The 12,953-nt window shown below is 45.0% G+C and overlaps 1 protein-coding gene across 2 annotated transcripts in view; it reads left to right on the forward strand.

Annotated features, from left to right (window-relative positions):
* The window catches only part of LMTK3 (lemur tyrosine kinase 3), a 239,515-nt gene that overhangs the window by 187,821 nt on the left and 38,741 nt on the right, over positions 1-12,953 (forward strand). The window contains exons 13-14 of one of the 2 annotated variants that reach the window (XM_063942786.1): positions 1,658-2,016; positions 9,390-9,483. In XM_063942786.1, the coding sequence (XP_063798856.1) occupies positions 1,658-2,016; positions 9,390-9,483 (453 nt within the window). The remainder of the gene's footprint in view (positions 1-1,657; positions 2,017-9,389; positions 9,484-12,953) is intronic. The other variant, XM_063942787.1, reaches the window with a different exon arrangement.

Consider the following 12,953-nt stretch of genomic DNA (forward strand, 5'->3'; position numbering starts at 1 on the left):
CACTGGTAAATCATACTGAATTACAGCTGGGATGCGTTTCATTTGTACAGCCAATATAGGAGTATATGTAAAAGGTTCTGATTTCCTTGAACTGCCCTGATTTCGGCAATATCGAGCCTTATGGTGGGTGGACTGTGCATGTACAGAACTCCTTCTGCGCATGTGCAGTACAGGTCCTGCTTTGTTGCACGCTGTGCCCCCTAAGCCACAGTCTAATTGACAGGCTGCAGCCATTTGGGGGCTGCATGGGGACGGCGCTAGGCAGTGTTCCCGACAACTAGGGATGTGTTTTGGTTCTAATTTCATCATCGTGATTTGCAAAACCACCCTCAAGTGTTTTGGATAGGAATTTGGATTATATATCTGACTCTTGGGTTTTGGATATCTTGAAAATGGATAAAAACAGCTAAACTCATGTAATTTTTGCAATCCAAAACCCCAAATTTGGATTAAAAATCCAAATTCCGAACCACTAGAAGACCCGAACTGGGACCCGGTTTAATTCAGATCTTCTCAGGAGATCTGAGACTGGGGCCGTATGAAATGCCGTCTAAGTTGGCCAGAGATAAGGGTTGCCGGCCAAACTCTGATATTTTTTTTAAATGGCAATTATTTGCAAGGCAAAACCATGCCTTGTAAGCGATTAAAAAAAGTCTGAGTTAAGCCAGCAACCCGCACCTCCTGCCCACATGGATAGAATTACATCCGACCTCAGAACTCGGTTCGGTTGGATCTAGAAAATTTGGGTGTGTTCAGATTTCTAAAAAACCGAATTGCATATCTCTACCGAAAACAGTGGGTGTCGTCCCCATTTTCTGGATGTGCCAATGTCTGTGTCTTCTGGCGCAGATTTACTGTCCTCAGCAGCACAGACGAGGTGGCCAATCTGAGTAACCTTAAGCTTACTAATATGGCAGATGCTGCAAACATCATGACCGATGTCCGTGATGTGCAGATGCAGCGCACGAATATGCAAAGCCAGCAGTAGGTATGTTTAGCCCTCAGATGCCTCCCACTGCATTAGCATATTTCAGCATCACGGCTGCATCCAAAGACGCAGCTGTGATGCTATTAGAATCTTTCTCTAAATCACTATGGGGCCCATTTACCAACAAGTTTTATCATACACAATGCTTTTTAAATCTTGATGCATATGATAAATGGAGCTCGGGCCAATCAGCTCCTTACTGTCATGTGTTTGAAAAATGATAGATGGGGACCGATTGACTGGAACACCATTTATCATACGCAACGAGTTATAAAACTCATTCCGTATGATAAAACTCGTTAATAAATTATACCCTATATCGCCAAAATGACACCATATCCAGAAAATCCGTAGGAAAGGATCTGACAGGTATTGAATATACCCCATAGAGTTGCTCTGAGATTACTGCACACAAGTGGTGGGTCAGAGACGTCAGCAGTGGGCGTCTCTGTACAAATACCCATGGCTGAGACATTAGCATATTTTTTTCATAGACCGGCTGCATCCAAATACACAGTTGCAAATACATTTGCATGCCTGAATCAGGCCCATAGTTAGGCTAGATTTCATGATTAGATTATACTTTATGATGTTTGTTGTAAAGTGCATGTTTATTTTTGAAATTAGATTTTAACTACAATTTTTACATTCTCTCCTATTCATTAACAGCAAAAGTGGCCAGACTATCCCTATCCCTTCCACCACTAAACCTTCAAGCTTTCCACAGCTCCACTGGGCGCAAGTCTTTTTGGGACAGTAATGAAGAAAAGAGAGATTCACATTACAACAGGGAAGACGAGGATGAGGAAGATGAGAGCTTTGGACTCCAAGAGACCCAGAGAACAGGCTCAGAATCTGATGGAGAAGTAGCCGGTGTTCCAATTGTTGTAACAGAGACGGATGATGCACGTAATCTCCGTAGTCTGCTGAAATCACCAAAATCAGCTGATGAGGTGGATGATGAACTTGATCGTAAGAGAAAGATGGTGTCTTTTTTTGATGATGTCACAGTTTACCTGTTTGACCAGGTAAAAGAAGCAAAGGAATTGTTTATACTTGAACAATGTAGCACAACAGCCATTGAATCTACTGCTGTATGTGATGTTCATTTCTGCCTGTGCTGGTCTGCTCCTACCTTTGTGCCGCAGCACATGACATAGCATTAAAGACAGCATTTGCAGAATCAAACTGTTCTCACAAAGTGGAAACATGGCTCTATGCCTCTCACATTTCAATTAAAATGTTTGAGAGAGAACCTGTTCCCAACAATGTCACTCAGCTTTGTGGAGCGCGGTTTCTATGGCTGGTTTAGCACTGGTGGTCACCATTGCTGTCTGTGGCTTATTGCTTGCACACCCTAGTTTGACAAGAGAATATTAACTTGCAGTGCTAATACTTATGTGCGCTCATTTGGGATCCGGTCAAGATCCCGGCAGTCGGGATCCTGGCAGTCGAAATACTGATGCTGGGATCCTGACATTACTCGGAATGCATCCCGAATCGTGCGACCTGCCCAGCCCTGGAATCCCGACCGCCGGGATCCCGAATGACCAAGTGCCGCACTTTGAAGAGATAAGTCGTGAAGGAGGAGGGGGGTTAGGTTTAGGCTGTGGGAGGGGGTTAGGCTGTGCGGGGGGGGGGGGCAGGTTTCAGCTGCAGGAAGGGGGGGTAGTTAGGTTCAGGCGCCACCAGTGGGGGTTAGGGTAAGGATGTTGGGGGGGGGGGGGGGGAGGTTAGGGTAGGTTTAGGCTACGGGTAGAGAGGGCGAGGGTTAGGGGGACAGGGGCAGAAGTTAAGTATACATACCTTCCCCTCCTGGGATACTGATCGTCGGGATGCCACGGTCGGTATTCTGATCACCGGCATCCCGACCGTCGACATTCCATACCAAACCCCCTCATTCACCTACTGTTTGCACACCATATAGCCTCAAGAAGTTTGGCGCAACTCCGCCATGTGTAGTGATTTGTACATTTTCCTGAATTATACATGTCATTAGCTTTCTACCTGCAGTGTAACAGCCCCACTAGACTAGTACTTTTGTTGCAAAAGAATTGGTATAAAGATTAAGCATAATGCAAAGCGTGGGTCGCTGTTCTCAGAACTCTGTCTTATGCCTTTCTGCCCAGAGTCGCACACAGGACTACATGAAATGCCAGCGCCAGTAGTCAGTGTACTACTGCATTGTACTATTGTCGCATTAGTGATGCGAACAAAATACATATATTAAGAAAAAGAGTATGGCAGAACGCTTGGCCCGGCTGAGTGTCAGTCTGCAGCACGATTTGAGCAAAGGTGTATGTGACCACATCTGTACAGTATACTGATGAATCAAATATTTATAACTTGAAAAGTATAACAATTAAAAAACAGTCTAATCATCCCATTTCTTTCTCAGGTTAAATAATAACTTAATGGTAATTAAACAAGTTCTTATGAATATTGAAATTACTGGGGGAGGGGAGAAGTAATGCAGTTAGTACTTTTACCTACAGCTTTGACCTTTGCATCCTGTGTACTGTACAAAGAAATTGGCATATACTGTACAGTAAGCAAAACACTGAGCAAGTGGTCACTTCCATTGCATGGCGAGACATAATGTAATGGAGAAGACAGTAAAATCCCACGCAATAACGCTACATGATTCCAGCTCATTAGCAATCTGGTCATTAATGACCCCTATAATTTACTATTTTAAAATGCAAAACTGAGTACATAAATAAATAAAAATAAAGGTTGTGTACAAACTACAAACATGGCCGATGTAAGCTAAGAACTACATCTTAGCACATGTCTACATTTGTAAAATGGATCAATGGCATAACTACCGTGGGTGCAGGGAGTGCGATTGCGCATTGCGCCAGGGTCCGGACTGCCTATGGGGCTTGCCTTCCCCCTGCACCCCATCACGATGCAGTGTAAAGCCACCACTGACCGTCCTCTTTCTTCTAGCAAATCACACTGCAGAGAAGCCCCAGCCTTCCCGTCCTCCTCCATTCAACCAATCGGGCTGCAGATTGGCCCCTTTTTGCCAGCCCTACTCCCTCCAGCCAAACTCAAGTGCAGAGAGATCATGCTCCCTGTCCTGACATTGCCAATGCTGCTCTCCTTATTGAACAGTGTGGCACTGAAGTGTCACTGGGGCCAGGCTGCATGTGACCCGCATATAAACTGCCTGTGTGGCAGCATCATTTGATAATCCGCCACCACTACTAGTATAAGTGAGCACAGGTGGGGAATGGTGGGCAATTGGGCGGTCCATAGAATTGTTTATATTAACTATGAGATGGGAGTGCAGACTGTGCGCACAACCCTTATGTTTGCTCTCTGGTGGCCCCCCTCCCCACAATGCAGCATCAGCCAGGACCTGCTTTCTCCTCCCAGTACCCTTGTGAGTGGCCACACTCTGTGGGAGTTTTGAGCAGCACACTAATGGGGCATACAAACGGTGCTATTCTGCCTATAGGCAGATTTGCACTATGCGATTTCCCCAGAGCCAAAATCCACTATACTGTACATACGGTGTGATTTTTGCTCTGTGCTATTTTGGCTCTGGTCAATTTTGACTATACAGATTGTATACTTCATAGTCAAAATTGACCAGCCCGCACAGTCTATTTTTACTTGCGATGCCGACCCAATGTTACGATATGCGCTATGTTTACCACCGATATGGACTAAATAGTCCATATCGGTAGTTAAATCGCCCCATGTGTATGCCCCTTTAGCAGTGGCGTAAGTTCGTCCCAGTTGCCCGGAGGCAAGATAAATATTGGTGCCCCCCATATTTCCTATAGTAAGATAAATAAATGAATGCGTGTGTGTGTGTGTGTGTGTGTGTGTGTGTGTGTGTGTGTATGTGTGTGTAGTGTTCTGAAAAAAAATTATATACTGTATTTATACATTTAATTGTCTTTTATTTTAAATCACACAATTCTTAGCAGTCATACCCAGGATTAGAACCCATGACCTGTTACACTGACAGCAGACACTTTACTGATGGAGTTATTTGCTCCTGTACGGGAAGCATGAGAATTCTAACTATATAAAGTTACGTGTAATTGTCCGAGAAGTATCTTCATATAGTTAAAATTCTCATATTTCCTATACAGGAGCAAACAGCTTCATCAGTAAGGTGACTGCTTCCAGTGTAATAGGTCGTGGTTTCTAATCCTGGGTGTGACCCTTGTAAAATGTGTATATTCAGTATAATAAAGAGGGTGTGATTTGTAAGGTGCATGGACCAGTGAGGAAGTCGGCTACTGAAAAGACAGCGACAGATATCAATTAACTTAATTCAATGGTGTCACAGAATGGGAGGAGAGGTGCCCCCCTTCAGAGCAGGAGCCCGGCGGCAGATGACTCCGTTGCCTCCCAGAGTTCTGCCTCTGCCCTTTAGTGCCATAATGAAGTGAAAGCAGACAGGCAAGTGACCCTCTGACAGGGATTGATGTACTTAAGTGAAGCCAGTTTTAATAACCACCTCCCATCACACAGTGATATGTTGTATTATTATTTCAAGAGAGGGGACTTTCAAATACTATATGAGGAGGGTCTAATACAGCTCTCAACACGTACTGATATGTGGTATTACTATATAGGGGAGTATATGATATATGAGTGATATATGAGGAGGGTGTAGTACAGCTCCCAGCACATACTGATATGTGGTATTACTATATAGGGGAGACGGGACGGTACAGTGATATATGAGGAGGGTCTAATACAGCTCTCAACATGTACTGATATGTGGTATTACTATATAGGGGAGTATATGATATATGAGTGATATATGAGGAGGGTGTAGTACAGCTCCCAGCACATACTGATATGTGGTATTACTATATAGGGGAGACGGGACGGTACAGTGATATATGAGGAGGGTCTAATACAGCTCTCAACATGTACTGATATGTGGTATTACTATATAGGGGAGTATATGATATATGAGTGATATATGAGGAGGGTGTAGTACAGCTCCCAGCACATACTGATATGTGGTATTACTATATAGGGGAGACGGGACGGTACAGTGATATATGAGGAGGGTCTAATACAGCTCTCAACATGTACTGATATGTGGTATTACTATATAGGGGAGAGGGGACGGTACCGTGATATATGAGGAGGGTGTACTACAGCTCCCAGCACATACTGATATGTGGTATTATTATATAGACAATAGTGGACAGTGCAGTGATATAGGATGAGGAATAACACAGCTGCTCCCAGCACACATTGAGATGTGGTATTATTATATAGGGGACATTGGACAGTGCAGTGATATAACACAGCTGCTCCCAGCACACACTGATATGTGGTATTATTAATTTATATAGGGGACAGTGGACAGTGCAGTGATATAGGATGAGGAATAACAGCTGCTCCCAGCACACACTGATATGTGGTATTATTATATAGGGGACAGTGCAGTGATATAACACAGCTGCTCCCAGCACACACTGATATGTGGTATTATTAATTTATATAGGGGACAGTGGACAGTGCAGTGATATAGGATGAGGAATAACAGCTGCTCCCAGCACACACTGATATGTGGTATTATTATATAGGGGACAGTGCAGTGATATAACACAGCTGCTCCCAGCACACACTGATATGTGGTATTATTAATTTATATAGGGGACAGTGGACAGTGCAGTGATATAGGATGAGGAATAACAGCTGCTCCCAGCACACACTGATATGTGGTATTATTATATAGGGGACAGTGCAGTGATATAACACAGCTGCTCCCAGCACACACTGATATGTGGTATTATTAATTTATATAGGGGACAGTGGACAGTGCAGTGATATAGGATGAGGAATAACAGCTGCTCCCAGCACACACTGATATGTGGTATTATTATATAGGGGACAGTGGACAGTGCAGTGATATAACACAGCTGCTCCCAGCACACACTGATATGTGGTATTATTATATAGGGGACAGTGGACAGTGCAGTGATATAGGATGAGGAATAACACAGCTGCTCCCAGCAAACACTGATATGTGGAATTTTATATATAGGGGACAGTGGACAGTGCAGTGATATAGGATGAGGAATAACAAAGCTGCTCCCAGCACACACTGATATGTGGTATTATTATATAGGGGACAGTGGACAGTGCAGTGATATAACACAGCTGCTCCCAGCACACACTGATATGTGGTATTATTATATGGGGGACAGTGGACAGTGCAGTGATATAGGATGAGGAATAACACAGCTGCTCCCAGGGGATCAGTACTAAATGCCGCCGGTCGGAATCCCGGCGGTCGAAATACCGACGCCGGAATCCCAACCACACAATCCCGACAGGGGTGGTGAGCGGAACGAAGCCCCTTGCGGGCACGGTGCCTCGCTACGCTCGGCACACTATTATATTCTCCCTCTATGGGTGTCGTGGACACCCACGGAGGGAGAATATGTCGGGATTGTGGCGGTCGGGATTGTGGCGGTCGGGATTCCGGCGTCGGTATTTCGACCGCCGGGATTCCGTCCGGCGGCATCCTGACCGCATCCCGCTCCCAGCACACACTGATATGTGGTATTATTATATGGGGGACAGTGGACAGTGCAGTGATATAGGATGAGGAATAACACAGCTGCTCCCAGCACATACTGATATGTGGTATTATTATATAGGGGACAGTGGACAGTGCAGTGATATAGGATGAGGAATAACAAAGCTGCTCCCAGCACACACTGATATGTGGTATTATTATATAGTGGACAGTGCAGTGATATAGGATGAGGAATAACACAGCTGCTCCCAGCAAACACTGATATGTGGTATTATTATATATAGGGGACAGTGGACAGTGCAGTGATATAGGATGAGGAATAACACAGCTGCTCCCAGCAAACACTGATATGTGGAATTTTATATATAGGGGACAGTGGACAGTGCAGTGATATAGGATGAGGAATAACAAAGCTGCTCCCAGCACACACTGATATGTGGTATTATTATATAGTGGACAGTGCAGTGATATAGGATGAGGAATAACACAGCTGCTCCCAGCAAATACTGATATGTGGTATTATTATATAGGGGACAGTGGACAGTGCAGTGATATAGGATGAGGAATAACACAGCTGCTCCCAGCAAACACTGATATGTGGAATTTTATATATAGGGGACAGTGGACAGTGCAGTGATATAGGATGAGGAATAACACAGCTGCTCTCAGCACACACTGATATGTGGTATTATTATATAGGGGACAGTGGACAGTGCAGTGATATAGGATGAGGAATAACACAGCTGCTCCCAGCACACACTGATATGTCACGTAAACCACTTTATGTCTATGGATCTTCCCTCTCTGGCAGCCACCTTCCAGCTCTGGACACTGACACTGGGATTCATTCATATGTGGTTAGAGTTGCACCCTGTGCTGCAAATTATGATTATTGCTACTTTGCGTATGCGCAGGACCCGTTTGGCGAATGTGCAAACTGGCCTTGCAACACAGGATGCAGGATAGCAGCATACTGTCAGTGATTACCAGTCTACTGCCATCTGCGGGGCGAGGAGGGGGTGGCGACTGCCTTCGTTTGTGAAAACGGAGGCAATGTTGCTGCCATTTAGGGGGAGGGAAGATGCCAGGGATCTCCGTCGTTGGTCAGAGATTTCTTGGCCTCTGTGACGGGCGGCTTGCTCAGCACCATAGTGCTAATGGTGACTGAGTGATCCGATTCTGCGTCCTAGGATGCATTCCAGATCACTAATGCAACAAGAGGCTCCTGATTTAATAGACGCCTCCTGCTGCTATCACTGCTGCTTCTAAGGAAGTGACAGCACCTCCAACCACATCTGAATCATCCTCACTCTGCACATGCGCAGTGTCAGATTCCCCTGGAGGAGTCTTTTCACATATGTGTAAGACTGCTCCAAAACTCTGCGGAAGTAACTTGCAGGGACAGCAGTTATCGCTATCACTGTCCATGCATGTTATATATATATATATATTCATACATACTGTTAATAATCTTAGTACAGTTTCTATGAACAGTAGGTGGGGGCCATTTCAAAATTAAGCTGCGGGGCCCCTTAAAGTTCTAGTTACATCTCTGTATTGGATTTTAATTGTCTTGTACACTCAGAGACTTATAAGTTGATATTTATTAAAGAGCAATATTGGAAATGCAATCAATTAAATTAAAAATAAGTTAAGTAAATATGTCATATAGGCTACTGCCGTGCACTGAGGTTCACTTAGTACCTCTAACTTTGCACCGGTTTCTCTGGAATAGACTTACTTACAAATGTTTGTAGCTATGTTAATTGACTTCATGATTTTCTCTTGATATAACAGACTCTTTCAGTTCCAGCTGCTGTGACCTTGGCTATTACAATCCCGCTATTATATTTTTGTTGTTTGTTCCAGGAGACACCGACAAATGAACTGAGTAACCAAAATGCACTCGAGAACCCTTCCTTAGAGTCAAGCTTGGATCCTTTTTCATCCTCTGATGGATTCAGTAAGGCAACTTTCTAAGTCAATTTCTAGTACACCAGAGGTTCCCAAACGCGGTCCTCATGGCACCCCAACGGTCCTGGTTTTAAATGTATCCATGATTGGCCACAGGTGACTTAATTAGCACATTAGTCAATTTGATTTAACTATCTGTGCTGAGCCATGGATATACCTAAAACCTGGGCTGTTGGGGTGCCTGGAGGACCGCGTTTGGGAATCTCTGTAGTACACTATTAACATGTTATTAGAACAGGCATTCCCAACCACGGTCCTTAAGGCATACTAGCAGGTTTTAGTGATATCCAGGATTCAGCACAGGTGACTTAATTTGTAGCTCAGTTATTTTGATTCAACTGTCTGTGCTGCAGCCTGGATATCACTAAAACCTGCACTGTTGCTGTGCCTTGAGGACCGTGGTTGGGAATGCCTGTATTAGAATAATGTAATAGTTTAGTATTAACTGGACATTACAGTACAATTCTACACATTCATTGTTATTTCTTAGGGTTGATAGAGTTGATCTGAATGAAATCTAGCATTTAAAGGTATTGTCCATGGATTGTGTATTATTTTATATTCCTGTAATTTCCAAGGTAATCCACCATACCTGTTGCTCCATTTTTTTGGGGGGAAGGCTGTGAAAGGAACTCTCACAGTCTTTCCCAACAAAAATGGTGGAAAGGTGTGAGCAGGAAGGCCCATCCCACTGCAAATTGTGATTTTTTTTTTTCCCCTCCCTCTCACACGCACCCTCTGCTGGCTTCTAAAGGTGGATAAAGATATTAATTTATAGTTCTGTAATATATCCTGCTATTTTATCTAAAGATGTGCGCCGACACCCGTATTTTGGTTTTGGTTTTAGATCTGCTAAACTAATCAACAATGCAGCGACACAAACACACGGCATGTACAGTATATCTGCTTAAAAATGTGTTACAAATTAGTAATGCAAAGACCGTTCCCCCCAAAAAAATACAGCCTATTCTGGTCTAGAACACACACACAAGTTGTTATTTTTTAAGTTTTTAATTTTTATTTCTCTTACGTCCTAGAGGATGCTGGGGACTCCGTAAGGACCATGGGGATAGACGGGCTCCGCAGGAGACATGGGCACTTTAAGAAAGACTTTAGGATTTGGGTGTGCACTGGCTCCCTCTATGCCCCTCCTCCAGACCTCAGTTGATTACGGTGCCCAGAGGAGACTGGGTGCTTTTCAGAGGCTCTCCTGAGTTTCTGACAGAAAGTATTTTGTTAGGTTTTTTATTTTCAGGGAGCCTGCTGGCAACAGACTCCCTGCATCGTGGGACTGAGGGGAGAGAAGCAGACCTACTTCTGTGAGTTGAAAGGCTCTGCTTCTTAGGCTACTGGACACCATTAGCTCCAGAGGGATCGGTACGCAGGTCTCATCCTCGTAGCCATCCCGGAGCCGCGCCGCCGTCCTCCTCACAGAGCTGAAGGTAGAAGCCACGTGAATATGAGAAGTTAGAAGACATCAGAGGCGGCAGAAGACTTCAATGTTCTTCACTGAGGTAACGCACAGCACTGCAGCTGTGCGCCATTGCTCCCATTCACCTCACATACTATGTCTCTGTAAGGGTGCAGGGCGCGCGGGGGGGCGCCCTGGGCAGCAAATAAACCTCTCCTGGCAAAAGATGGGTATATACAGCCGGCCACTGTATATACCTACGAGCCCCCGCCAAAGTTTTGTATTTTAGAGCGGGACAGAAGCCCACCGAGGCTTCTCACTCAGCACTCACCAGCGCCATTTCTTCTCCACAGCACCGCTGAGAGGAAGCTCTCCGGACTCTCCCCTGCTTAGATCACGGTGACAAGAGGGTTTTAAAGTAGAGGGGGGACACATAATTGGCGAATTGAGTATAAAAGCACTATCTGGGTAAACATAAATATTGTGTTTTTGTCCTGGGTTGTTATAGCGCTCGGTGTGTGCTGGCATACTCTCTCTCTGTCTCTCCTAAGGGCCTTGTGGGGGAACTGTCCCCAGATAAGAGGGTTCCCAGAGTGTGTGGTGTGTCGGTACGTGTGTGTCGACATGTCTGAGGTAGAAGGCTTTTCGAGGGAGGAGGAGGAGCAAATGAATGTGGCGACGACACCTGACTGGATGGATATGTGGAATGTTTTAAGTGCCAATGTAAATTTATTGCACAAAAGATTGGATAAAGCTGAAGCTAGGGAACAGTCAGGGAGTCAACCCATGCCTGTACCTATGTCGCAGGGACCTTCGGGATCCCAAAAGCGCCCACTATCCCAAATAGTTGACACGGATACCGACACGGATTCTGACTCCAGTGTCGAATATGATGATGCAAAATTACAGCCAAAGGTGGCTAAATGTATTTGATATATGATTATTGCAATCAAAGATGTTTTGCATATCACAGAGGAACCCCCTGTCCCTGACACGCGGGTACACATGTATAAGGGAAAGAAAACTGAGATAAATTTCCCCCCTCACATGAGCTGAACGAGTTATGTGAAAAAGCTTGGGAATATCCAGACAAGAAACTGCAGATTCCCAGAAGGATTCTTATGGCGTATCCTTTCCCGCCAACGGACAGGATACGGTGGGAATCATCCCCTAGGGTGGACAAAGCTTTGACACGCTTATCCAAAAAGGTAGCGCTGCCTTCCCAAGATACGGCTACCCTCAGGGATCCTACTGATCGCAAGCAGGAGGTTACCCTGAAGTCCATTTATACACATTCAGGTACCTTACTCAGACCGGCTATTGCGTCGGCATGGGTGTGTAGTGCTGTAGCAGCATGGACAGATACCTTATCAGCGAAATTTGATACCCTGGATAAGGATACCATCCTATTGACCCTAGGACATATAAAAGATGCTGTCTTATATATGAGAGATGCACAAAGAGACATTGGTCTATTGGGTTCGAGAATCAACGCTATGTCGATCTCGGCTAGAAGAGTCCTTTGGACCCGACAATGGACAGGTGATGCCGACTCAAAAAGGCATATGGAGGTTTTACCTTACAAGGGTGAGGAATTGTTTGGGGAAGGTCTCTCGGACCTGGTCTCCACTGCTACAGCAGGCAATTCTAATTTTTTACCTTATATTCCCTCACAACCTAAGAAAGCACCGCATTATCAAATGCAGTCCTTTCGGTCAAATAGAAACAAGAAAGGCCGTGGATCGTCCTTTCTTGCCAGAGGTAAGGGCAGAGGGAAAAAGCTGCACAACACAGCTAGTTCCCAGGAACAGAAGTCCTCCCCGGCCTCTGCAAAATCCACCGCATGACGCTGGGGCTCCACTAAGGGAGTCCGCTCCAGTGGGGGCACGTCTTCGAATTTTCAGCCACATCTGGGCCCACTCACAGATGGATCCCTGGGCAATAGAAATTGTTTCCCTAGGATACAAACTGGAATTCGAAGATGTGCCTCCTTGCCGGTTTTTCAAATCGGCTCTGCCAACGTCTCCTCAAGAACGTAAGATAGTGTT

The sequence above is a fragment of the Pseudophryne corroboree genome, chromosome 10, assembly GCF_028390025.1.
Source record: "Pseudophryne corroboree isolate aPseCor3 chromosome 10, aPseCor3.hap2, whole genome shotgun sequence".
Lineage (NCBI taxonomy): Eukaryota > Metazoa > Chordata > Amphibia > Anura > Myobatrachidae > Pseudophryne > Pseudophryne corroboree.